General features: G+C 66.5%; 2 protein-coding genes and 1 non-coding gene across 5 annotated transcripts; all 3 read left to right on the plus strand.

Moving 5' to 3' along the window:
• The first annotated feature begins 822 nt into the window (after positions 1–822).
• On the plus strand, positions 823–1,081 carry LOC141954486 (small Cajal body-specific RNA 2). Its single transcript, XR_012632195.1, has one exon.
• A 6-nt stretch (positions 1,082–1,087) lies between these two features.
• ELAPOR1 (endosome-lysosome associated apoptosis and autophagy regulator 1) lies at positions 1,088–15,417 on the plus strand. 3 transcript variants are annotated; one of them, XM_074893658.1, is made up of 22 exons: positions 1,088–1,259; positions 5,168–5,288; positions 5,774–5,966; positions 6,870–7,017; positions 7,132–7,212; positions 7,448–7,553; positions 7,635–7,784; positions 8,037–8,125; positions 8,231–8,408; positions 8,525–8,653; positions 8,738–8,828; positions 8,937–9,042; positions 9,129–9,266; positions 9,350–9,598; positions 10,484–10,657; positions 13,129–13,309; positions 13,817–13,913; positions 14,008–14,109; positions 14,356–14,482; positions 14,581–14,759; positions 14,840–15,005; positions 15,172–15,417. In XM_074893658.1, exons 3-22 carry the CDS (start codon positions 5,806–5,808, stop codon positions 15,238–15,240), a joined length of 2,721 nt encoding a protein of 906 aa, XP_074749759.1. In that variant the 5' UTR covers positions 1,088–1,259; positions 5,168–5,288; positions 5,774–5,805; the 3' UTR covers positions 15,241–15,417. The 3 variants fall into 3 exon arrangements, with proteins under 3 accessions (XP_074749759.1, XP_074749758.1, XP_074749757.1); XM_074893656.1 differs by lacking the exon at positions 1,088–1,259 and adding an exon at positions 2,351–2,519; XM_074893657.1 differs by lacking the exons at positions 1,088–1,259; positions 15,172–15,417 and adding an exon at positions 2,350–2,519 and having other exon boundaries at positions 14,581–14,646; positions 14,840–14,983.
• Positions 15,418–18,051: 2,634 nt separating this feature from the next.
• Positions 18,052–25,167, plus strand: SARS1 (seryl-tRNA synthetase 1). Its single transcript, XM_074893750.1, has 11 exons — positions 18,052–18,248; positions 20,505–20,575; positions 20,752–20,832; positions 21,463–21,621; positions 22,110–22,253; positions 22,562–22,717; positions 23,206–23,427; positions 23,540–23,669; positions 24,156–24,313; positions 24,412–24,541; positions 24,654–25,167. The coding sequence occupies exons 1-11, from the start codon at positions 18,113–18,115 to the stop codon at positions 24,812–24,814; spliced, it is 1,548 nt and encodes a 515-aa protein (XP_074749851.1). The 5' UTR covers positions 18,052–18,112; the 3' UTR covers positions 24,815–25,167.
• Positions 25,168–26,032: the final 865 nt, after the last annotated feature.

Below are 26,032 nucleotides of genomic sequence, written 5' to 3' on the forward strand. Positions count from 1 at the left end.
TGTGTCCATGTGTGTGTCCATACACGTGTGTGTCCGTGTGTGTCTGTACATGTGTATCTGTAGATGTCTGTACACGTGTGTGTGTCCGTGTGTGTCTGTACGTGTGTCCGTGTGTGTGTCCGTGTGTGTCTGTGTGTCTGTGTGTGTGTCCGTGTGTATCTGTAGGTGTCAGTACACATGTGTGTCCGTGTGTATCTGTCCGTGTGTATCTGTCCGTGTGTACCTGTAGGTGTCTGTCCGTGTGTCTGTCCGTGTGTCCCTGTCCGTGTGTCCCTGTCCGTGTGTCCGTCCGTGTGTCCCTGTCCGTGTGTCTGTCCGTGTGTGTCTGTCCGTGTGTATCTGTCCGTGTATCTGTCCGTGTGTCCCTGTCCGTGTGTCTGTCCGTGTGTCTGTCCGTGTGTCTGTCCGTGTGTCCGTCCGTGTGTCCCTGTCCGTGTGTCTGTCCGTGTGTATCTGTCCGTGTGTCTGTCCGTGTATCTGTCCGTGTGTATCTGTCCGTGTGTCCGTCCGTGTGTATCTGTCCGTGTGTCCGTCCGTGTGTATCTGTCCGTGTGTCCGTGTGTCTGTACACGTGTGTGTCCATACACATGTGTGTGTCCGTGTGTGTGTCCGTACACGTGTGTGTCCGTGTGTATCTGTCCGTGTCCGTGTGTCCGTCCCCGTGGCCCCGCCCTCCCGCCGCCAGGGGCCGCTGCCGCCCGCCGTGTCCCGCCCCGCCCCTTCCCGTCGTCCCCCGCGCGGCAGCGCTATAAAATGGCGGCGCGGAGCGCGCGCGGGCGGGCAGGGGGCGGCGGCGGCGCGGGCGGGTGGGTGGTGCGGGCGTGAGGCGCGTGCGAGGGGCGTGCAAGGCCGTGTGCGTGCGGGTGTGCGTGGGCGCGCGAGGCGGGTGTGCGTGGGCGCGCCAGCCCCCCCCTTTCCCCTACACGTTGATCTTATTCGATCGGCCGGGCCGGGCTGGGCCGAGGTGAGAAAAATGGCGCCGCGAAGCCCGCGGGCGGTGTGCGGCGGCCGGCGGCGGGCGGGATGAGTCGATCAGATAGGCGAGGCCGCGGCCGCTGAGCGCCCTGCGATTCTGACCCGCCGCCGAGCCCCGCGGCCCGCGCCGGGCCCCGGTCACCCGTGCGACACGCGTGCGGCCTCGTGTGACGACACGCGTGCGCTTCGCGAGGCCCGAGGAGCGCCGTGCCACACGCGTGGGCCGCACGCGGGGCTCCCCCGGTGGGCGAGGGCCCCGTGAGCTCCGTGTGACGACGTGTGAGGTTTGTGTGGGCCCGTGCGAGGCGTGTGAGCGCCGTCGGGGTGCTCGGGCCTGGCAGGAGGCGGTTTGCAGCGGGGCCCCCACCCCGGGACACCCACGGGTGACACCTCGGCTGCACTCGGTGGCTCATTGGCAGCTGGTGGGGACCAGGGGACAGCCACGGTGCCGCCACCACCCCCAGAAGCCACCGTTCTCCTGGCCAGGAGCGGCCGCAGTTGGTGGCCGCGCTGTGGGGACACTCCGGGGGGGGGACACACCAGCTCAGCAGAGTCCTGTGGGGTCTCTGGGGCGCAGCCCCCTCCCCACGCCACCGTGTCCCCGTGCAGTGATGGCCACAGGCATAGCCCCATGTCATGGCCATGTCCCCTGTCCCCCTGGTATGTGCTGGTGTCCCTCTGCCACCACAGATGGAGCCGTGTCCCCTGTGTCCCCAGTGTCCCCCATCCCCACGGGTACATGCCAGCATCCCTGTGCCACCATGGGTAGAGCTGTGACCCCCATGTCACTTCTGTCCCTGTGTCCCCTTGTCCCCATATCCTGTGTCCCTCATGTCCCCATGGCCCCACATCCCCGGTGTCCCCCATCTTCCCCGTGTCCCCACATCCCCAGTGTCCCCCATGCCCAGAACACGCAGCCATGTGTGTCCCCACGCTGTGTCCCACCCCCCCCCCCCCCCATCCCCGGCATCTCCCCGCCCCCGGTGCACCGACTCCTTGCCGGGGGGGGGGGGACGACACACCCACCCACGGGACACGGGGACACCGCGGGACAGGGGGACATCCACCCACACCCGTGAGCGTGGCGGGGGGGCGGCTTCAGGGCGCGGGGGGAGCCGTGACACTCCCCCCCCCCCCCCCCCCCCCCCCCGCCGCCCCGGGCACCGTTGCTCGGGCTGGCCGAGGCGGGGGGGGGGGTTCCGGGAGGAGGGGCCGTTACCGGAGCGGGGGGTGCGGTGCCCCGGTGTGTGCGGCGGGGGGGGGGGGGGCGGTGGTGCCCGGTGTTGTCCCCGGGGGTGCCGTGCCCGGGATAACGCGCCCGGTGCCGGGGGCGGGGGCAGGTGGCGGCAGGTGCGCGCGCGGGGCCGGGCCGTTGGCGGGGGCGGGGCCGCGGGGCCGGTACCCGGCGCGGGGCCGATCGTTGCCGCCGCCGCTGCGCCATGGCCGGTACCGGCACCGCGGCCCGGTGGGTGTTGCTGACGCTGTGCCTGGCGACCGCCCTGTCACCGGGCCGTACCGGGGAGCGGCTGCACGTCTGCAAGGAGGTACCGGTACCGGAACCAGCGGATGAGGCGGGCGGGGGGGGGGGGGGGAGGGAATGGGGTGGGGAACCGGCAACTGGTACCCCCCGGTAGATGAAACCCATCCCCGTAGCGCGGGGGCTGCGGCGCCGGGGCTGGGATAGGGAGGACCGGGATGGGGGGGGGGGTCCCTATAGCGAGGGGGGGCTGGCCGGTCCCCTGGGGGGGGCTTTGCCCCCCCGGGGCTTCCAGTGCCACCTGGAGGAGGGTCCCCTGGGGTCCGTCACCTACAGGGAACGTACGGACCGGGCTGTGCCGCCTGCAAAGGGGGGGGCTCCTGGGGTCCCCTATAGGGATGGGGAGTATCGGGGGAGGTGGCTTTGCTGCTGGGGGGCCCCTCGGGGACACCCCTTTCCCCGACCGGAGCCATCCCGGGGGTCCCCGGGGCCACCCCCAGCCCCATGTCTGTGTCCCCATGTCCGGGTCAGCTGCTGACCCCAGCGACACGTTGGGATGTCCCCAAACCCTCCCCGGGCGCCAGCGCTGCTGGGGGTGGTGACAACAGAGCCGGGGTGGGGGACACACACACACACACATGTCCCCATCGGCCACGTGCCATTCCCAGCCTGGCACATGGGGACAAAGTGTCCTGCGAGGAGAAACCGGGGGGCTCTGCCGCTCGCCGGGACCCGGCCGGCTCGGGGACAGCGGTGCTGGGGTGACCCCCCACCCAGCTTCCAAATTCCCTCCAAATTTCCCTCGGTGGGTTCCTCGCCTGCCCCCCCGCCCCCCCCAGCTCTCCCTAACCTGCGGCCGCTTTTCATCTGGGCCAGTAATTTTTTTTGTGCTGTGATCCAATTTTTTTTTTTTTTTTTTTTTGTGTGTGTGTGTGTTCTGTGGCCCGGAGCTGGAAACAATAGACTGCGGCTGGCACCTGTCCCCGGGAGGGATCGCTCCCACGGAGGTTACGTCCCCTGTCCCCGTCCCTGTCCCCCCTCCTGTTGGGGACAGACCCTCTCCCTCCCCTGGCTGGAGCAGGGTGACGGTGACAGCCCGGGGTCCCTGTTCCTGCTGCGGAGCCACCCTGGGGCTGAATCAGGTCGATTTATTTAGATTTTAAAACAATTTCAAAGCTTTCACAAAGGACAGTGATTAATATCGCTCGTTCCAGCCGCTCAGCTCCGTGCCAGGGGCGGGGAAAGTTTGGGAAGAGGGAAAAACCCACCTTTTTCCCAAGGGAATCCCTCCGGAGCGGGAGCGATGTTGGGGGGCTCGGGGCTGCTGAGAGCCGGGGTGACCCCGTGAGTACCCCCACCCCGGCTGTGGTGGGGGACACCCCCCTCTATGTCCCCGTCCCGGGGCTGGGAGGGGCTCGGTGCTGCCTGTTTGCGGGCAGGGGGTGCTGCAGGCAGAGCCTTCGCCCCCCTCCGTCCCCCCCTTTCCCCCCCATCGCTGCCGTTTCCAGCTGACGGGAACATCAAAGCTTTGTTTTCTCGCCAACCTGCCACGCTCCGGCGTCTGTCGGGAGCACGAAGCCACGGCGCCCAGCTCTGACACCCCAGAGATGCTGCAGTGGAGGCAGCGGGGTGTGGGGGGCTGTGGCATCGCTCCCTCACCCCCCACCCCCCCCCAAGTCCCCCCACCACGCCGGAGCAACCAGACCCGGCCTTCGCCCTGCCCGGGAGATTCCCCGCCCCGGCTGGGCTTCGCCTGCCCCCGGCGTCGCCTCCTCGCCGGCCTTGAGCCAGTCCCGGCTTGGAGGCAGCCGGCGGCACGGGGAGGGGGGGTCACGGTGCCCCGTTCTCCTTTCTCCTTCCCTCCCGGCTGCACCCTGCTCCAGCACCCAGCCGGCGGCACTGCCGAGGGGTGCCCGCGGCAGGGTGGGTGTTCCGGAGCATCCGGGTTGCGCCAAGGAACCTGTTTAATGAGCAACACGTGCCGCCGTGCCGGGGCCACGCCAAAACAAACGGTGCTGTGCCGGGGACGGTGCCAGCGGCTTGCTGGCTCTTGGAGGGGGGTTGGGGTTTTGGCCCCCCACCCCGGGGAGGGGGCGGCAGTGCCGGGTGCCCGCGCTGCGCCGGGGCTGTCTCATCCCGTGGGGTGGTCAGGGACATGCTGGGTATGTGCGTGTGGCCTGGGTGGCCCCACGGCTCTCCCTGGGGTTTGGCATCTTATGGGGGGGATGTCATGGGGTGGGGGGGTCATCGTACCTGAAGCCACACCCTCAGCATCCCCCCCAGCCAGGCATCCCCCCACCCTCAGCATCCCCCACCCTCAGCATCCCCCCACCCTGAGCATTACCCTGGGCTGAGCATCCCCCCACCCTGAGCTCCCCCCATCCTGATCATCCCCCTGCCCAGAGCACCCCCCCACCCTGAGCACCCCCCCACCCTGAGCATTACCCTGGGCTGAGCATCCCCCCACCCTAAGCTCCCCCCACCCTGAGCATCCCCCTGCCCAGAGCACCCCCCCACCCCAAGCACCCCCCACCCCGAGCATCCTCTCCCCTTGCACAGGCCAGTCCCGGGCTGGGCCGAGCCAGGGGACTGGGCAACACCTTAAAACAAAACCACCAATGCAAAAGGTGGCCGGGCACACACCTGGGGGGGGGGGGGGGGGGGCACTATGGGGGTCTCGGGGCCGCAGCTCTCCCTGTGTGTTTTCTCTTCCAGTCTGAGTATCACTATGAGTACACGGCGTGTGACAGCACGGGCTCGCGCTGGAGGGTGGCCGTGCCACACACGCCAGGGCTCTGCACCGGCCTGCCGGACCCCGTCAAGGGCACCGAGTGCTGTAAGGTTGGGGGGATCGGGGGTGGGGGGGCGGGTGGGAAATGAGGGTGAAGCAGGGGGAGAGGAGCGGCGAGACGAAGCACGGCTTTTCATCAGCTCCGTCGCAGCGCGGCGCCTTCAAAGGCGGCGGCGGGACTTGTCTGCGCGGCAGCAATAAGCGCTCGTTAGCGCTGGCAGCTCGTCACGGGGAAGGCCGGGATGCGATGAGGGGGATGGAAAAACCCCCCCACACCCCCACTCCCCCAAGCCTTGAGGGGTGCCGTGGCTCTGCAGCGCGCTTCGGCGGAGGGGCGCATCCTGCCTGGTGCGCACTGGGGGTCGGGAAGTGCTGCCGAGTTGCCAAAAATCATAAATCGGGGGGATCCCCGAGCCAGCCGATACCTCCACTAGCAGGGAGCGCTCCGAGAAGCGGAGCTGAAGATGATGAGGTTGAAGCAGCACCGGGGGGAGCAGGGGGGTGACCACCCTGACCCCCCCTTGTTGCAGCTTTCTCCTGCAAGGCGGGCGAGTTCCTGGACATGAAGGCGCAGGCGTGCAAGCCCTGTGCCGAGGGCACCTACTCGCTGGGCACCGGCGTCCGCTTCGACGAGTGGGACGAGGTGCCCCACGGCTTCGCCAACGTGGCCACCAACCTGGAGGTCGACGACGGTTTCGGCGACGCGGTGGAGAACTGCACGGCGTGAGTCGTCCTGCCGCCAGCACGGCTCTTCCGCGTTAACGGCGGGGGGGGGGATGGAGCCCTGGGAGGATGCTCGGGGACTCGGCCACCCCGGCGTGGCAGGGATGGGCATGGCGGCCGGTGCAGCCGTGAGCAGGATGGGTGCTGTGACACCTCTGTGCATCGAGAGCACCCTGTCCCCCCGACACCCCGTCCCCCACGCTCCCTCTGCCACCCTTCCCTGCGAGGCGATGCTGGCGGGGTGCTATGGGGGGGGTACCCCAGCAGCATCGCCCCCACCCGCAGTGACAAGACCTCATGGGACACCCACACCAACCCTCCTTGGAGAAGGAGCACCCATGGGTGTCCCCACACCTTTGCGCCACGAGCCAGCACCTTTATTTTCCACCCTGGCCTTTTGATCAGCACCGGTGGCCTCCGAGCCCCCCCCACCAGCCCGTTGCACCGGTGGCCACCGAGCACCCCCCGCCCCCAGCCGGTTGTGCCGGTGGCCGCCGAGCTGCCCCGCGCCGCAGCATTTATGCAATTTGCAAATGTAACCTACTTCCAGCAGCACTTTAATTATTCAGCCGCCGTCCCCGGTGCAGCTCCGGCGCAGGAGGATCCCCCCTCCTCCTCCCCGCAGCCCACCCGCCTCTCACCGGGGTAGGGGGGTGGAAGGGTCCCTTAGGGATAAGTGTCCGGCCACCGCACAGTGACATGTCCCCTGGGCTGTCCCCAGCACTCAGCTCTCCATCATTTGTCCCCCCGCCCCGTGCTGTCCCCAAGCGCCCGTGTCCAACACCTCCCTCCCTGCTCCACCCCACACCTGGGGACCGTCACAGCCGTCCCCGTTGTCCCCATCCTGGCTGCGGTGAGGTTCGGACCAGTGACAGAGCCCACGGTCTGTGTCACCCGCCCCAGGTCGACGTGGGTGCCGCTGGGGGACTACGTGGCCTCCAACACGGACGAGTGCACGGCCACCCTCATGTACGCCGTCAACCTCAAGCAGTCGGGCACCGTCTCCTTCGAGTACATCTACCCCGACAGCAGCATCGTCTTCGAGTTCTTTGTAGGTGACGGGGGGCCGGAGGGGTGCAAGGATGGAGGGTGGGGGTCCCTGAGGACATGGTGGGGGGTCTCTGGGGACATGGAGGGGGTCCGCGTCCTCATGCCAGCCCCACAGGTGCAGAACGACCAGTGCCAGCCCACGGTGGAGGAGTCGCGCTGGATGCGGACGACGGAGAAGGGCTGGGAGTTTCACAGCGTGAGTGGGGGGGCTGGGGGTGATGTGGGGGGGGGGTGTCTCTCAGTGCAACCCCCCCAGGGTCCCTTGTCCCTCCCCTGGGAGGAAGATGCTCCATGAGGATGCAGTGGGTGATGGCAGCCAGGGGTTAGTGCCTCAGCCCCCCACCCAGGGGTACCCCCTCCCCAGCAGCGGGACCACCCGACCCTGCCACCCCCACCCGCCCCCCCCCAGCACCCCCCAACCCCTTTTCCAGGTCGAGCTGAGCCGCGGCAACAACGTGCTGTACTGGCGGACCACAGCTTTCTCCGTGTGGTCCAAGGTCCCCAAACCGGTGCTGGTGAGGAACATCGGCATCACAGGTAGGTGGGTGCAGGGTGGGGGGGGTCCCACTGACCCCGCCCCCCACAGCTCCCGCACCCTGAGCACCCTCCCGCTGCCAGGGGTGGCTTATACCTCCGAGTGCTTCCCCTGCAAACCGGGCACCTACGCACCCGCCGCCGGCTCCTCCGCCTGCCAGCTCTGCCCCGCCGACACCTTCTCCAGCAAAGGAGCCACCGCCTGCCAGCCCTGCGAGCCCGCCACCTACGCCGGTGAGAGGTGGCCACTGCGTCCCCTCCCCTGTCCCCTCACCCAGAGGTGGCAGCTGGGTCCCCTTGGTCCCCCACCCCGACCTCTACCCTGCAGGGATGCCCCTGGGGAAGGGAGAGGTGATGCGAGGGGCAGGGAGGACCCGTCATCCCTTGGGGGGGGCATCCCGCTGGTGACATGGTGGCACCCGTGGGGACAGCGGTAAGGTCCCCTCGCCGGGCTGGCTCAGCCACCATCTCCCCTGCGGTCGGCAGAGCCCGGCTCAGCGTCCTGCAAACCACGGCCGCCCTGCACCGACAAGGATTACTTCTACACCCACACCGCCTGCGACGCCAGCGGGGAGGTACGGCCCGGGGCAGGGGGGGGGGATATCAGGGGGCTGGCACCTGCTGTCCCCGTGTCCCCTCGCTGTGCCAGCTCAGCCCCCTCCCTGCTCCCGCCCGGGCAGACCCAGCTGATGTTCAAGTGGGCAGAGCCGAAAATCTGCAGCGAGGAGCTTCCGCAGGCGGCCAAGCTGCCCCCGTCCGGGGTGAAAACCAGGTGCCCCCCCTGCAACCCCGGCTTTGCCAAAGGCAACGGCAGCACCTGCCAGCCCTGCCCCTACGGCTCCTACTCCAACGGCTCCGGTAAGGATGTCCCCGTCATTGTCCCCAGGGGGTGACCAGGGTGCGTGGAGCTGCTGGGAAAGGTGAGGGGGAGGTGGGTGCCACCCCAGTGCAGCGTTGTCCCCTCCTGTCCCCAGGCTGCCTCAGCTGCCCGGCGGGCACCGAGCCGGCGCTGGGGTTGGAGTACAAGTGGTGGAACGTGTTGCCCCCCAACATGGAGACCACCGTCCTCAGCGGCATCAACTTCGAGTACAAGGGGATGGCAGGTAGCGCCAGGACGCTGTCCCCTCGCTGTCCCCTCCCGCGGGGGCGGCTGGGGACCCCGCTGAGCTGTCACCGTGTCCTTGCAGGCTGGGAGGTGGCCGGGGACTACATCTACACGGCGGCGGGAGCCTCCGATAACGACTTCATGATCCTCACGCTGGTGGTCCCTGGCTTCAGGTGAGGTGGGGACCAGCGCCGGGGTGTCCCCAGGAACGGGGAGGGGGGACACAGCACCGTGGGGCAGAGCCTGGCAGCGTCCCCACGCTGTCCCCACGCTGTCCCCAGCCCTCCGAGCCCGGTGCTGGAGGATGCGGAGAGCAAGGAGGTGGCCAGGATCACCTTCGTCTTCGAGACGGTCTGCAGTGTCAGCTGCGAGCTCTACTTCATGGTGGTGAGTGGAGGGGACATGGGGGGAAGATTTGGGGGGTGGAAAAAAAATCGGGGGGGGGGATCCCACCATCCCTGTATCCCCCCCAGGGCATCAACTCCCGCACCAACACCCCGGTGGAGACGTGGACGGGCCCCAGGGGGAAGCAATCCTACACCTACATCGTGGAGAAAAATGCCACCATGAGCTTCACCTGGGCCTTCCAGCGCACCCCCTACCACGAGGCGGTGAGGGACAGGGGGGGTGACCCCCCCCCACGCCGTGGGGAGGGTGCTGGGGGGACACGGGTGACGGGTGCTCTCGGTGCCAGGGCCGGCGATACACCAACGACGTGGCCAAGCTCTACTCTGTCAACGTCACCAACGTGCTGGGAGGGGTGGCGTCCTTCTGCCGGCGCTGCGCCCCCGAGCCGGCCGGAGCCTGCGCCCCGTGTCCCCCCGGGAACGCCGTGGACCGCGGCGCCTGCCGGCCCTGCCCGCCCGGCACCTACCTGCGGGGTCACCCCTCCGACGGGACCCCCACCTGCCACCCCTGCGGCCCCGGCACACACAGCAACCAGGTGCCTGTCCCCGCGTGTCCCCCCCCGGGGGTGGGGGTGAATGGGGTGGCGGGGGGATGTCAGTGCCCCCCCCCCTGCTGGCTGTCCCAAATGGGGGGTGCTGTGGGGCCCAGAGGGGTGACACCAGCCCTGCCCCACCAAGATGTTCCGGCTGGGTGGCACCAGCCAGCCCCGGAGGGTGACACCAGCTCCTCACCCCATCATGGGTAGGTGACACCAGCCCCCCTGGCCATCCTGGGTGGGTGACACTCTCTGGAGGGGTGATGCCAATCCCCAGCTGTCCCCATGGAGGTGACACCAGCCCCCCTGGCCACGCTGGGTGGGTGACACTCTCTGGAGGGGTGATGCCAATCCCCAGCTGTCCCCATGGAGGTGACACCAGCCCCCCTGGCCACGCTGGGTGGGTGACACTCTCTGGAGGGGTGATGCCAATCCCCAGCTGTCCCCATGGAGGTGACACCAGCCCCCCTGGCCACGCTGGGTGGGTGACACTCTCTGGAGGGGTGATGCCAATCCCCAGCTGTCCCCATGAAGGTGACACCAGGCCCCCTGGCCATCCTGAGTGGGTGACAGGGTGGGTGACAGTATCTGGCCCTGGGTGGGTGATGCCAGCCCCCCCAGCCATCCCCAGGGAGGTGACACCAGCCCCCCACCCCATCATGGGTAGGTGACACCAGCCCCCCCCTGGCCGTCCTGGGTGGGTGACAGTATCAGACCCTGGGTGGGTGACACCCCTCTCCCATCTGTCTCTGACGGTCAACGCCAGCTCTCCGCTGTCCCCAAGGCGCTAACCCCGGCTGTCCCCAATGGGTGACACTACCTGTCCCCGTTGGGTGACACCAGCCCCGGGGCCGTCCCTGACCGCCACCTCCTGCCCCCCCCCAGCTCCGCTCCCTCTGCTACAACAACTGCAGCTTCTCCCTGGCGCTGCCGGGCCGCATCCTGCACTACGACTTCTCGGCGCTGGCCGCCGGCACGGCCTTCGCCAGCGGGCCCAGCTTCACCGCCAAGGGCCTCAAGTACTTCCACCACTTCAACATCAGCCTCTGCGGCAACCAGGTGAGGCCGGGGTGGCCAGCGGCAACCCCGTGAGGCCGGCGTGGCCAGCGGCGCTGCCCGTGGGCAACGGGGCCGGGGGGAGCTCGTGGCATCGGCGGGCGGCGGGGGCAGCGGGGCTGGGCGTGCGTGGGGGTGGGAACACGCGTGTGTAGCGTGTCTGTAGCGTGAACACGCGCGTGTGAAGGCACGTGGAGTGCAAACGCACGCGCGCGTGCAGCCGTGCGAGCAAGGCCGGTCGTGGAAACGTGCGAGGGATGCAGGGAGTGGTGCAAATGCGTGTGTGCACACGTGAAGGTAGTCATGCAAACGCACGCGCACGCTCGTGCAAACACACACACGCGCTTGTGCAAACACGCATGCAAACATGTACACTCGTGCAAACACACATGCACGCTCATGCAGTCGTGCAAACACAGATGTAGAGGCGGTCACGTGTGCACACATGCACACACTCGTGCAGAAACATGCACACGTGCAAACACATGCACATAGTCGTGCAAATGCATGCAGACACTTGTGCAAACGCAGGTGTACAAGCAGTCATACGTGCACACATGCACAGCCACGCAAACACATGTGAACTTATGCACGTGGTCATGCAGACATATGTGCACACTTGCACACTCATGCAGACACACACACATAGCCATGCACACACATGTAGTCGTGCAAGCGCATGCATGCAGTTGTGCAAACATAGGTGTACAGGCGGTCATGTGTGCACACCAGAAACACATGCAGACGTGCAAACACGCATGCTTGTGCAAACATGCACGCTGGTGCAAACACACATGCACACTCGGGCAAACACATATGCACACTCATTCCGTTGTGCAAACAGGTGTGCAGGTGGTCATGTGTGCACACGTGCACACACTCATGCATAAACAAATGCACACGTGCAAACACACACTTGTGCGAACACACACACATAGTCGTGCAAACACACATGCACACTTGTGCAATTACATTCACGCTTGTGCAAACTCATGCATGCTCATGCAGTCGTGCAAACACATGCAGTTGTGCAAACAGGTGTACAGGCAGTCATGCGCACACGCATGCACGCACTCATGCAGACACACATGCACACTTGTACAAACACATGCACATAGTTGTGCAAACACACGCAACTACATGCAGTCATACAAACATGCACACTTGCACGCTCATGCAGTCGTGCAAACACAGGTGTACAGGCGGTCACGTGTGCACACATGCACACACTCATGCAGAAACATGCACACGTGCAAACACATGCACATAGTCGTGCAAATGCATGCACACACTTGTGCAAACGCAGGTGTACAAGCAGTCATACGTGCACACATGCACAGCCACGCAAACACACGTGAACTTATGCACGTGGTCATGCAGACACATGTGCACACGCAGACACACGCACATAGCCACACACACACATGCAGTCGTGCAAGCGCATGCATGCAGTTGTGCAAACACAGGTGTACAGGCGGTCATGTGTGCACACGTGCACACACTCATGCATAAACAAATGCACACGTGCAAACACACACTTGTGCGAACACACGCACATAGTCATGCAAACACACATGCACACTTGTGCAATTACATTCACACTTGTGCAAACTCATATGCACGCTCATGCAGTCGTGCAAACACATGCAGTTGTGCAAACAGGTGTAAGGCGGTCATGCACGCACACATGCACACTTGTGCAAACACATGCACGTAGTTGTGCAAACACGCAACTACATGCAGTCATACAAACATGCACACTTGCACGCTCGTGCATGCAGTTGTGCAAACGCAGGTGTACATGCAGTCATACATGCACACGTGCACAGCTGTGCAAACACACATGAGCATATGCACACGGTTGTGCAGATGCACATGCACACTTGCACACTCATGCAAACACACGCACGTAGCCACGCACAGACATGCAGTTGTGCAAACACAGGTGTGCAGGCGGTCATACGTGCACACATGCACACACTCATGCAGAAACACATGCAGATGTGCAAACACATGCACGTAGTTGTGCAAATGCATGCAGTTGTGCAAACAGAGGTGTACAGGCAGTCGTGTGTGCACATATGCACACACTCATGCAAACACACATGCACACTAGTGCAATCACACACGCAAACATGTACACTCGTGCAAGCACATGCGCACACTTATGCAGTTGTGCAAACACGGGTGTACAGGTGGTCATGAGTGCACACATGCACACACTCATGCAAACACATGCACACTTGTGCAAACACACATGCACACTAGTGCAAACATGCACGTAGTTGTGCAAACACACTAACACACACACACACTTGCCCGCTCGTGCACGCAGATGTGCAAACACGCACAAACACGCAAACACCCGCGGGCCCTCCAACATGTGCACACACATATGTGTGCACCGTCACGTGTGCGCACACGCGTGTGCCACCGCCGCCCGGCCTCAGCCCGCTCCCCCCCCCCGGTGCCAGGGCAGGAAGATGGCCTCGTGCAGTGACAACGTGACGGACGCGCGGCTGCCGGCGGGCGAGGGGGACCCTGCCCGGGTGGTGACGTCCTACGTCTGTCAGTCCATCCTGGTGCCCCCCGACGTCATGGGCTACAAGGTGGCCGTGTCCTCGCAGCCCGTCAGCCTGGCCGACCGCCTCGTGGGTGAGCCGGGACTCGGGGGTGGCTCCTGCGTCCCCCTTCTCCTTCCCCCCAAACCCGGGGCAAACCCTCAGTTCTCGCCGTCCCCTCCTGTGGGACACCCCAGTGCCACTGGGCCACTCCAGTTGCCACTGGGCCATCCCGGTTGCCACTGGGCCACCTCAGTGCCACTGGGCCATCCTGGTTGCCACTGGGCCACCTCAGTGCCACTGGGCCACCCCGGTTGCCACTAGGCCATCCTGGTTGCCACTGGGCCACCTCAGTGCCACTGGGCCACCCCGGTTGCCACTGGGCCATCCCAGGTGCCACTGGGCCATCCCTGTTGCCACTGGACCACCTCAGTGCCACTGGGCCATCCTGGTTGCCACTGGGCCACCCCAGTGCCACTGGGCCATCCCGGTTGCCACTAGGCCATCCCGGTTGCCACTGGGCCATCCCGGTTGCCACTGGGCCACCCCAGTGCCACTGGGCCATCCTGGTTGCCACTGGGCCACCCCGTTCTCGCCGCAGGCGTCACCGCTGGCTCCACGCTGGACGGCATCACGTCCCCTCCGGAGCACTTTCCCCCCGGCCACCCCGACCTGCCCGACATCGTCTTCTTCTACAGGTGAGAGTGGGTGGCCCGGGGGGGGACGGGGGACAGACAGACACCCCGCTGTGTCCCCCCCCCACACTGACCCCCCCCGCGTCCCCCTCGCCAGGTCCAACGACGTGACGCAGCCCTGCAGCGGGGGACGGGCCACCGCCATCCGCCTGCGCTGCGACCCGCTGCGCCCGGGCGCCGGCACCCTGGCTGTGCCCAGGTAGGTGGGGGACGGTGCTGGGGGGGGGGGGGGGGGGCTTTTGGGCTTTTGGGGGGAACATCCTCATAGCGCCCCCCCCAAAGTGGCACCCCCAACTCCTTGCCCACCCCAGCTGGCAGGGCACGGGGTGTGTCCCTGGGGTGCTTTGCTTTGGGGACCCCGGTGCGCCGCGTCCCCCACGCTGCGTTGGCACCACCGGCCAAGCCCCCCCCCATCTTTTTTCTTCCTGCCCCCCCCACCCTCCAGCAAATGCCCCGAGGGCACCTGCGACGGCTGCACCTTCCACTTTCTCTGGGTGACGGGCGAGGGTTGTCCCCGCTGCTCCGCCGGCCACTATCGCCCCATCGTCAGCGCCTGCCTCGGCGGCGTCCAGGTACGACCGGGACACCACGGGGATGGGCTGGATTGGGCGGTGGGGGGGGGGGTCACCCACCTCACTGAGCCCCCCCTTTCCCCCCAACCCCACCCCAGAGAACCACTTACGTCTGGCGGGAGCCCCGGCTGTGCCGCGGCGGGCAGAGTTTGCCGGCGCAGAAGGTGAGGGGCTGCAGGAGCGTGGATTTTTGGCTGAAGGTGGGAATCTCCGCCGGCACCTGCGCCGCCGTCCTGCTCGCCGCCCTCGCCGCCTACTTCTGGAAAAAGAACCAAAAGTGTGTGGTGTCAGCGGGATTTTGGGGACAGAGGGACATTGCCACGGCGGGGGGTTGATGTCACCGCTCTCTGTCCCCAGGCTGGAATATAAATACTCCAAACTGGTGATGAACGCGGCGGCCAAGGAGAGCGAGCTGCCGGCGCCGGATAGCTGCGCCATCATGGAGGGGGAGGACGCCGAGGACGACCTGGTTTTTGCCACCAAGAAGTCGCTTTTTGGCAAAATTAAGTCCCTCACGTCCAAGGTAAGGCGGGGGGGTGGGGAGGAGGTGAAGGGGGGCAGGAGTGCACAACCCCGGAGCAGACACCAGAGAAGCCACAGCGGTGGTTTGCGGCTGCTCCCGTGCCTCAGTTTGCCCACCCCAAGGGGGGGGGCCGGGGGGTGCGCGCTGACGCCGGGGCTCACCGCAGAGGACGCCGGATGGTTTCGACTCCGTCCCGCTGAAGACGTCGTCCGGCAGCACCGCCATGGAGCTGTGACGGGGCGGGGGGGGGCACCCGCGCCCACCCCCCCACCCCCCCAACGTGGCCTTAGGGACCCGCTTCGGACCGGAGCTTCGTTACGGCTTTTGTACGTGTGTCCCCCCCCCATCTCCGTGTCCCCCCCCCCCCTCAGCCAAGCACCGAAAAATGCCAAATACAGGTGTGGGGTTTGTACGACGGCTCCGTGTGTGTGTGTGTCCCCCCTGCGCCCCCCGGGACACCGGCACATGGCGGGGGGGGACACGCGTCGTGGCACACGTGTGTCGGGGTGCTTGTGCGTGGGGTGGGGTTGCTCGTGGCGTGTAGCATGGGGATGCGTGTGCACACACACACGTGTGTGTGTGTGTGTGTGCACAGGGGGGTGTTCACACGCGGGGCGGCGTGTGTGTGCGTGTGTGGATGGGGGTGGGGGCATGCACACGCGTGTGTGAGCTCTGGCCGTGGCACGGCTGCCTCCTGCGCGGCTGTCACAGGTCGGGGGGTCGAGGGGAGTGACTGTGGCTGTGCCGGGCTGTGCCAGGTCATGCCAGGCTGTGCCGTGCCAGGCCACACCAGGCCATGCCATGCCAGGCTGTGCCGTGCCATACCAGGCCATGCCAGGCCACGCTGTGCCATCTCAGGCCACACCAGGCCATGCCATGCCAGGCCGTGCTGTGCCGTGCCAGGCTGTGCCATGCCAAGCCAGGCTGTGCCGTGCCGTGCCTGGCCACACTGGACCATGCTGTGCCGTGCCAGGCTGCACCATGCTGTGCCAGGCTGTGCCATGCCATGCCAGGCCACACCAGGCCATGCTGTGCCATGCCAGGCTGTGCCATGCCATGCCAGGCTGTGCCGTGCCATACCAGGCCATGCCAGGCCACGCTGTGCCATCTCAAGCCACGCCAGGCCGTGCCATGCCATGCTGTGCCATGCCAGGCTGTGCCATGCCATACCAGGCCAGGCCGTGCCATGCTGTGCCATCTCAGGCCACACCAGGCCATGCCATGCCAGGCCGTGCTGTGCCGTGCCAGGCTGCGCCATGCTGTGCCAGGCTGTGCCATGCCATTCCAGGCCACACCAGGCCATGCTGTGCCGTGCCAGGCTGTGCCATGCCATGCCAGGCTGTGCCGTGCCGTGCCAGGCCACATCGGACCATGCTGTGCCGTGTCAGGCCGTGCCAGGCTGTGCCACGCCATGCTGTGCCATGCCAGGCCACACCAGGCCATGCTGTGCCACAGCCCAGCACCAGCCCCGCACCCGCCTCTTCCTGCCCAGGCTCACTAGCCCACCTGCACAAATTGACCAATTTGAGCAATTCTGACCCAAAGCAGGTACCTGATGCCGGGAGCTCCCGGCATGGTGTTTTCCACCACCACGGTGGCACACGGGTGGGTGTGTGTCCCCCCTCAGTGTGGGGCATCCTGGGGTCCCCCGTGGTCTTGCTCCCAAAGTCCCTCAGTCCTGCAGACCCCCGGGTCCCCTGGAACGGAGGGGTGGGGGCTGGTGCCAGCTCCCTCTGACCCCCCCAAGCCCCCTTCACCCTTTTTACACATTTTTACACATTTTCTAGGTGGTGCCAGGGGACCCGCGTGTCTCCACAGATCATTCTGACCCCTCCATCTCGGGGGGATGGGGACGGGGTCCCCACAGGGGTGGGGGCACCCAGGACCCCTCCAGGAGCCCCCCAGGGACCAGATGGTGGGATCCAGCTCCCAGCTTGGGGACGACAAATGTTGGGGTGCCATAAGGTGCCATGGGGAGCTGTGTTTGTGCCACGGGGTGCTGCGGGGGGACTCGTGGGAACACCCGGGGACTCACAGAATTGTCTAGGTTGGAAAGGACCTTGAAGCTCCTCCAGCCCCACCATGAACCTCCCCCTGACCGTTCCCAACTCCACCAGATCCCTCAGCGCTGGCTCAACCCGACTCTTCAACCCCTCCAGGGATGGGGACTCCCCCCTGCCCTGGGCAGCCCATTCCAACGCCCAACAACCCCTTCTGCAAAGAAATCCTTCCTAAGAGCCAGTCTGACCCTGCCCTGGCGCAGCTTGAGGCCATTCCCTCTTGGCCTGCCGCTGGGTCCTTGGCTCAAGAGACTCCTCCCCCCTCTCTGCACCCTCCTTTCAGGGAGTTGCAGAGGGCCAGGAGGTCTCCCCTCAGCCTCCTCTTCTCCACACTAAACCCCCCCAGTTCCCTCAGCCGCTCCCCATCAGACCTGTGCTCCAGACCCTGCACCAGCTCCGTTGCCCTTCTCTGGACACGCTCGAGTCATTCAAGGGCCTTTTTGGAGTGAGGGGCCCAAAACTGAACCCACCCATCGAGGGGCGGCCTCACCAGTGCCGAGCACAGGGGTCAGATCCCTCCCCTGTCCCTGCTGGCCACGCTGGTGCTGATACAAAAACCAGCCAGGCCGTAACGTGGCCTCCTCGAGGCCTCTCTGTGGCCTTCCCACTTCCCCTCGGGCCCCCATGGGCCTTTTGGGGCAACCGCTGGCCTGGGCCTGTGTGAAGCCTCAGCACGGTGGGGTGTGAGCGCTCCTGGGGCTGCTGGCAGGGGGGGGGGCGCCCAGGGATGGGGGTACCTAGAGGCCACCAGAATACCCGGGTGTGGCTGGGGGTACCCGGGGAGACACCTGGGGGTGCTCAGGGATGCCCGAGCAGACACCCACAACCCGCGGGGACCCCCCGGGGGGTGCTTGGCCCCCCCCCCAGCCCGTCACCCTTCAGCCTCCACCAGGGGGCGCTGCTCCCGCCGGCCGCCATTTCGCGCCGCAGCGCCCCCTGGCGCGGGGCCGCCTCTCTGCGCATGCGCCCCCCCCTACCCCCGCGCACGCGCGCTGGGCCGCGGCCGCCGCCGGCTGAGGGGCGACAGGAGCCGCCGCTGCCGCCATCATGGTGCTGGACCTGGACCTGTTCCGCGCCGACAAGGGCGGGGACCCCGCCATGGTGCGGGACATGCAGCGCAAACGCTTCAAGGATCCGGCGCTGGTGGACGCGCTGGTGCGGGCCGACAGCGCCTGGCGGAGTTGTACGTGGGGCGGAGGGGCCGCGCCGGGCCGGGGGCTGGCGGCCCTCGGGCTGAGGGAGGGGCTGAGGGGGCCTGAGGGGACCTGGCACGCCCCCGGGGCTGGGGGGTTCCCAGGAGGGCCTGTGACCCCCCCCAGAGGGGACTTTCTGTCCCAGGCTGGGCATGTCCTCTCTCACATGCCTCCGCGGTGGGGGACCCCTCTCACCCCCCAGCTGGTGGCCTGTCCCCAGGTGATGCCCCCCCCATCTCCCCTCCCCGGGGATGGGGGATCCCCTCAGGGGTCCCTCTCTTCCACTCCCCCCCGGGCTTCGGAGCCTGTCCCCAGACTGATCCCCCAAACCCCCTCATCAAGGCGGGGTGACCTGTGGGGGATCCCTGCCACCCCCCCTCCCCAGCCCCGGGGGATCCTGTGGGTAGGTCCCTGCGGGGGCCGGGGGCCTGTCCCCGGGTGGATCCCCCTCACCCCCTTCCTAGGGCTTAGGGAGAGTTTTTCGCTACGGATCGCTCCTTCCCTTCTCCCAGGCCTGGGGCAGATCCCTGGTCCCGGTTCCCCTTGGCCTGCACGTGGGTCTCGCCCCACCGGTGATCCAACCCCACCGGTGGTACAACCCCACCGGTAATCCGACCCCACCGGTGATCCGACCCCACTGGTGATCCGGCCCCACCAGTGATCCCCAGGGATCTGCTCCCCACGCTGCCGCGGGGTCCGGCTGGGCGAGCCGGGGGGATCCCACACGGTGCCACCCCCGTCACGTTGGCGTAAACCCGTGCCCGGGCGGTTCGAGAGGGGCAGGAGCAAAGGCCCCATCACCCCCCGGCCTGGGTGGGAGGTCGGGCAGCAGAAGCTGCCGTTGAGCCCCATTTTTGGGTGCCCGGGCATGGAGGAGGGTGTGGTGGGAGGCGAGGAGGGGTGGGTGCCCCAGAAAGCCGCAGTTCCCAGGGCGCCCCGGTCCCCCTCGCCACCGCCGCGGGATGAAAGCAGCAGCTTTAAACACTCTTTTAATCCCGTTGCCTTGATGTGAATGAGCCCGGCCCTGCTTAATCACGCCCGGCGCGTCCCCTGGCTCCGGCCGTGCCCTCATCACCGCCTTAATTTTATCCGAGGACCTTTCATCCTGCAGGACCAGCCGGCTTTCCAGGCCGGCGGTGGGGGCTGCGCCCCAGCCCCCTCCCCGCAGGGCTCTGGCCCATCCCGGCGGCGGTGGGTGCTGCGGAGGGGTGCGCTGGCGCGGAACCGCGAGGCGCAGGGCTGGCAGGACGCGCAGGCGAGCAGCCGGCTGATGCAATCCGGCGCCTGCCGGTGCCGTGGGGTCCGTGGGAGGCTGCCAGGGTCGTGTTTGCCGTGTCCTGTTCCCTGGCTCTTAACCCTTCCTGTTTCCTGACTCAGGATCACCCCCGGGGGTCTGATCCTGCCTGCAGATGGGGGTGTTACCCGGTTGGGGTGACAGATCCCTGGCGTTGGTGTGTCTCTGATTTAGGCTGCCCTGCCAGGCTGTGTCCTGGGCTCTGCCCTTCCCAGCCCTGGTGCCACCAAGGGCCACCTCCCCGGTCCCCTCACCAAACAGCCCCAATCTCATCTCGCTGAGCTCTGCATCCGCTCAGCCCTCAGCAGCCCCAGCCCAGCGTGGGGGTCCTGGTGGGGCCGTGGCCCAGTGCAGCGTCACTCGGGGCGTTTTCAAACGACACCCATGCGTGGGAGCCCTCTGCTCCCCACATCCCTGCCCCACACTGCGCTCTCACACCACCAAACCCTCCCTTGTCCTTCCAAGACCTCATGGCCGTCTCCAACTCCCTGAAAGGAGGGTGCAGAGAGGGGGGATGAGTCTCTTGAGCCAAGGACCCAGCGGCAGGACAAGAGGGAATGGCCTCAAGCTGCGCCAGGGCAGGGTCAGACTGGCTCTTAGGAAGGATTTCTTTGCAGAAGGGGTTGTTGGGCGTTGGAATGGGCTGCCCAGGGCAGGGGGGGAGTCCCCATCCCTGGAGGGGTTGAAGGGTTGGGTTGACCCAGCGCTGAGGGATCTGGTGGAGTTGGGAACGGTCAGGGTGAGGTTCATGGTTGGACTGGAGGATCTTTTTTCCAACCTTGATGATTCTGTGAAACACTCGGGGCTGGTGGTGTTGGGCATCCCTGGAGCTGCCGGCCCCTCTTCCTGCTCCCACCGGAGGCTTCGTGTCCCCTCTCAGTGCTGGACGGGGATCCCGACCCCGCTCCCCCTCACGCAGCTGGCTGACAGCTCCTTCCTCTCTGCTTTCTAGGCAGGTTTCGTGCCGATAACTTGAACAAGCTGAAGAACCTGTGCAGCAAAACCATCGGAGACAAGATGAAGGTGAGGCACGAAGGCAGACGGTGCTGGCAGTGATTCACTGGTGGGATGTTACTAACTGGTGGCATCTCCCCCAGGTCTCTGCTCTCCAGGCCTCTCCCTCACGTCATCGAGGAGTATTTTTACCCTGGAGCTTTACTCTTTAACTCTGCTGGGATTTCTTTTTCCTTCCTCTACAGAAAAAAGAGCCAGTGGGGACGGATGAGTCCATACCTGAGAGCGCGCAGAACCTTGACGAGCTCACGATCGACGTCCTGGGGGTGAGTCTGACCCCCTCTCCCCTCACTGTGCCGCTGGCCCACCCACTTCATTCAGAGCTTTGCCTGTAACTGCCCAAGTTGGTGGTGTGAGGTGCCCAAAGCCCCAGCACCAAGCGAGGGGGCACTGCCTGAACCCCCTGCCAGGAGGATCCTTGTTTTCCCCTGTCCCGTGCAGCAGTGACCAGCTCTTGCTCAGTGTCCTTCATCTAAAGGCTGTTTCAGCCTCGGCTGGTGGCAGCTCACTAGCCCAGGGCTCATCCTGCCCTTCCCTGGGAGATTTGAGCAGCCTCAGCCATTACGTGTCCTCTGCAAGTCCCTCCCTGCCCGATCCCCTTCCCGGTTCGTTAACTGCGATGTTTAATGAGCGTGGTGCTGGCCGGCTTTTGCTGCCACGGGAGCTGACTGCTCCCCCTCATCCCTGCCGGGCGCTGTGTGATGCCGTAGCTCGCTCAGGCCCTTTCAGAGCCTGACTTATGTTGGTCCTTTGTCCCTTTGGGCTGTTGTTTGATGCGTTCAGTCCACGGGTTCGCTCCGGAAGCCGTGTCGGTCCGTGATTAATGACCCTCGGCTGCCAGCCCCCTCTCCCCAGCAGTTTCTTCCCTTCCCCACCTGACCCGGGTCCCCGCGCAGGCTCTTCAGGTGTCCCAGATCAAGAAGGTCCGTCTCCTCATCGACGAAGCCATCCTCAAGTGCGACGCCGAGCGCGTGAGGCTGGAGGCGGAACGTTTTGAGAGCCTGCGGGAGATCGGGAACCTCCTCCACCCCTCGGTGCCCATCAGCAACGACGAGGTAGGGACAAGAGCGAGCCCGGGGCCGGCCGAGACGGTTCATCAAAGCCAGACAACTGCCGGCAAGCGGGGGGCTCGCTGCGGGGAGGTCCCCCAAGCCGAGATCAGCGGGCGGGCGGGTGAATGAAATCTGCATGACAAGACAGCGTTTCCTGCTGGGAGCAGACAAAGAGCAGCTCAGACAACACTGGACGCGGCCATTGTTGGGGGAATACATGGGAAACTCGCTTCCAGCCGGGGGGCTGGGATCTCCCTCCGCTGCCTTCATTCATCCAGCAGGAATATTTTGCTGGGGGAACACAATTGGGCTGGGCCGGCTGCCAAGTGGCTGCATAATAAGCGACTGGCCAAGATCAGGAGTTGGGGTTCCAAGCTCTGGAGTGTGGGATCCCAAACTGGGCGCAGTGCAATGCAGAAACTGGTGTTGCTGCCACCCTGGGGAGCTGAGGTGACGGGTTCCCTCTCCTCTTCTGTCCTGTCTTTGTGCAGGATGTGGACAACAAGGTGGAGCGTGTGTGGGGTGACTGCAGCTGCAGGAAGAAATATTCCCACGTGGACCTGGTGGTGATGGTGGACGGTTACGAGGGGGAGAAGGGGGCCGTCGTCGCGGGCAGCCGGGGCTACTTCCTTAAGGTGCGAGCCCAGACCCCGCGGGGGCACAGAAACGATCGGAGCCAGAGGGAGAGCTGAGGGCAACCAGGAGGGGACGGGGGTCGTGGCTTCTCTCCCCCGGGCTGAGCTCGCCGCAGCGACAGGAGCCTCCGCTCGTCGCGTGGGACGGACGTTGGCCTCGCTGGAGCTGCCACCACGGCCTGGGCAGCCTCGGGGTCCGCCCCAGCGTCCCCGCTGCAGTGGGAGGGTGATGCTGAGCAAGAAGGGATGGCACAGGGAGGTGGGTGGGGGTGTGTGTGTGACAGGCGGTGGCTTCTCTTGTCCCCCAGGGTCCCCTGGTGTTCCTGGAGCAGGCCCTCATCCAGTACGCCCTGCAGAGCCTCCGTGCCAAGGGCTACACTCCGGTCTACACCCCCTTTTTCATGCGGAAGGAGGTGATGCAGGAGGTGGCCCAGCTCAGCCAGTTCGACGAGGAGCTCTACAAGGTGAGCGGCTCGACGCCTGCCCGCTGGCTCTCCGTGTCTCAGCGCCTGGCACCCGCCGTCCCCCTCCAGGCACCGACTTTCCAACCGAGCCGCCGCCACGCAGCTCCCGCCGCGGGGAGGGAGCCGGCTCAGATCCCCTCTGCCCCGGCGAGGCTCCGGCTGCCTCCTGCTCCCTATCTCCAGAGTCCATCTTCACGGCTGACGCGGTTGTCATGGCGATGCGGTGACAGGGAGGTGGCTCGTCCCCAGCCTCGCTGGCGGGAGGCCATCGGGGCCTTTGAAAGAGGCCAAACAAGCAGCAAACGGCAGCTGCTCCCTTTCCTGAGCCCTCCTGTCCCCGCGCCGAGCGCCGGCCCCGGAAAGCCCCGCTGCCTGTCGGCGTGCGGGCAGGGAGAGCAGCTGCCCGCGCATCTGCCGGGGAGCGTCTGTCCCCAGAGGTGGGGGAGCAGCTGCGGAAAGGGGGACGGTGGCTCTTGTGTCCCCTTCAGGTGATCGGCAAAGGCAGCGAGAAGGCCGACGACAGCTCCATCGACGAGAAATACCTGATCGCCACCTCGGAGCAGCCCATCGCCGCCCTGCACCGGGACGAGTGGCTGAAACCGGAGGATTTGCCCATCAAGTACGCGGGGCTCTCCACCTGCTTCCGGCAGGAGGTGGGCTCGCACGGCCGCGACACCCGCGGCATCTTCCGCGTCCACCAGTTCGAGAAGGTGAGAGGAGCGGGGCGACCTTCCCCGTCCCCCCCCCCCGCCCCCAAGCTGGGAATTTAGGGGGTTGCCTCCGAGGCCGGTGCCAAGGCGGGGGGGTCCCTTCTCTTGACAGATCGAGCAGTTCGTCTACGCCTCGCCCCACGACAACAAGTCCTGGGAGATGTTTGAGGAGATGATGGCCACGGCGGAGGATTTCTACCAGTCCCTGGGCATCCCCTACCACATCGTCAACATCGTCTCGGGTAGGGGCAGGGGCTTCCTCACCAGGGCCACCTCTCTGTGCCGCGCTGGCCCAGGAGGAGACCGGCCACCTCTGCCAGCGCCTCGGGTGTCACCGTGGCCCTGACCCACTTCCCAGCTCAGTTTTCTTTGTCCCCGACTCGCCTTCCCGTGGTGTCTGTCCCCAGAGTGGCGAGGGGGAGGAGGTGCCTCAGCTGGGAAGGGAACATTTGTGTTTCTGCAGCGATCCTCTGCTTTGCTCTGGGTCCGCCGTGCTGGGACTGTCCCCTCTGTCCCTTCTAGAGGGACAGTTTGAGTGTCCCAACTCCTCCGGGAAACTCTTCCCAGGAAAATTATCCCGTTTAAACGCCCCTCGCAGAGCGGGAACCCCACGTCCCTTCCGCGGTCACCTCGGAGGCCTCACGCCTTTAGCTGGTGCTACCGGACCCTGGGATGGGTGCGTTTAGGGGAGGAGTGGGACCCCCCCCTGCTCAGCGCTGCCCCCCCAGGTTCCCTCAACCACGCTGCCAGTAAGAAGCTGGACCTGGAGGCCTGGTTCCCCGGTTCTGGCGCTTTCCGCGAGCTCGTCTCCTGCTCCAACTGCACCGACTACCAGGCGCGTCGCCTGCGCATCCGCTACGGCCAGACCAAGAAAATGATGGACAAGGTGAGGCCGAGCTGCTGGGTTGCACGGGGGGGGGGGTGTGGGGGGTGCGGGGGTTCCTTTTCATCCCCTTCCCACCTTTTCCGTGTCCCCCGCCGCAGGTGGAGTTCGTGCACATGCTCAACGCCACGATGTGCGCCACCACCCGCACCATCTGCGCCATCCTGGAGAACTACCAGACCGAGGAGGGCGTCCGCATCCCGGAGAAGCTCCGAGCCTTCATGCCTCCAGGTAACAACACCCCCGGGGGGGCTGGGGGGGGGATCTCCAGTGCTCCTGGAGTGTGTGTGGGGGGGTGGGATGTGATGGCTGGTGCTCGCTCTCCCCCCCTCCCCTTGCCCAGACCTCCGGGAGCTGATCCCCTTCGTCAGGCCGGCGCCCATCGAGCAGGAGCTCTCCAAGAAGCAGAAGAAGCAGCAGGAGGGGGGCAAAAAGAAGCCGGGGGGGGGAAGCGAGCGGGTGCTGGAGGAGCAAATGCAGAATATGGGTGTCAACAGCGCCTGAGTCCTGCTGCCACCACCCCCCCGGCCCCCCTCCCGCCCCTGCGGGGGACCCTGGGGGCCTCCTGAATCATCATCCTGCCTTCATCGCCGGGGCTGCGCCCATCACCTTCGCTTCAGGCCTGTCTGGGCCGAGGAGCCACCGGTCACCGTCTGGGCCCCCCCCCCGCCGCGCCACGGAGCTCTGCGCTCCCCCGGGCCCAAGGACTGAGGCTATGTGGCGCTCCGGCCCCCCCACCCCGTCCATCTTGTGTCCCCCCCTGCCGAGCGGGGTTGGGGACCCCCCCTGCGCCCTGGCCCCTTCCTGGGGAGGGAAAACACCCCCCCCCTCCATCCAATAAAGCCAAGAGCTGCGGAGCTGCGTGTCCTTGGTGGGGAGGGGGGGCAGGAGGGATTGGGGGGGCTCCAGCCTGGCGGGGGGGTGCCTTTAGCTGCCTGTCCCCCTTCTCTCCCCCCCCCCCGAGGGCCCCACACAAAGGCCCAGACAAAGGCCTCGCTCCGGAGCCCATTTGTAATTCAAAGAGGGGCCGGGGGGGGGGGGGGGGGGGGCCACGCCTGGGCCCCAGCTGCCAGCCCGGCCCCCCCCGGGGGGGGCAGTTGTGGGGGGGGGGTGCTGCGTGCCTCAGTTTCCCCAAGGGAAGGGGGTCCGGCTGCTCCCAGACCGCGCGTGGGAACCCCACGGGGTGCTGGGGAGGGAGCCCCGGTGCCCCCCCCCGGTGAGCCGGTCGGGCTCGCCGCCCCCCCCCGCTGCCGTTTGAAGGGTGCCAGGGCGGGGAGAGGCCCCGGTGAGTCACCGGAGCCCTCGGCGGGTGCCGGGGGATCCCCGGGCGGTTCCCCAGCACCCCCCCCCCCCTCCGCACCCGTCCGACCCGTTCCGCTGCCGGGGCCCCCCCCGCCCCCCCGGGCCCGGCTCTGCACCGTCCTGCCCAGCACCCACGCCCTGGGCCTGACGCCACCCACCAGGATGGGTGCCAGGCGCTGCGGGGGGGCTGCACCCACGGCCCCCCCTGCCCCGCGGGGCGCCCAGGGGTGCACACCCCCCCCCCAACCTCCCACAGTCCCCCCAGTATCCCCAGGCCTCCGCGCCTGCCGCCCATCCCAGTGCTCCCAGGCCGTCCCAGTTTGTCCCAGTGCTGGTGCGACGGGGCCAGCCCAGGCCTGTGGGGCCCCCGGGAACGGCGTCACGGGGCTGGGACCGGGGGGGGGGGGGGTGTGTGGGGAC

The sequence above is a fragment of the Strix uralensis genome, chromosome 24, assembly GCF_047716275.1.
Source record: "Strix uralensis isolate ZFMK-TIS-50842 chromosome 24, bStrUra1, whole genome shotgun sequence".
In the NCBI taxonomy this organism is placed as follows: domain Eukaryota; kingdom Metazoa; phylum Chordata; class Aves; order Strigiformes; family Strigidae; genus Strix; species Strix uralensis.

Bases quoted from the DNA above. Each gene is read 5' to 3' on its own strand.
- ELAPOR1 (XM_074893656.1), top strand. From the start codon at position 2,415: ATGGCCGGTACCGGCACCGCGGCCCGGTGGGTGTTGCTGACGCTGTGC. The intron at 8,829-8,936 runs GTGAGGTGGGGA...CGCTGTCCCCAG, and splicing joins CTGGTGGTCCCTGGCTTCAG to CCCTCCGAGCCCGGTGCTGG. The intron at 14,110-14,355 runs GTAGGTGGGGGA...CCCACCCTCCAG, and splicing joins GGCACCCTGGCTGTGCCCAG to CAAATGCCCCGAGGGCACCT.
- SARS1 (XM_074893750.1), top strand. From the start codon at position 18,113: ATGGTGCTGGACCTGGACCTGTTCCGCGCCGACAAGGGCGGGGACCCC. The intron at 20,576-20,751 runs GTGAGGCACGAA...CTTCCTCTACAG, and splicing joins CCATCGGAGACAAGATGAAG to AAAAAAGAGCCAGTGGGGAC. The intron at 24,542-24,653 runs GTAACAACACCC...CCCCTTGCCCAG, and splicing joins CCGAGCCTTCATGCCTCCAG to ACCTCCGGGAGCTGATCCCC.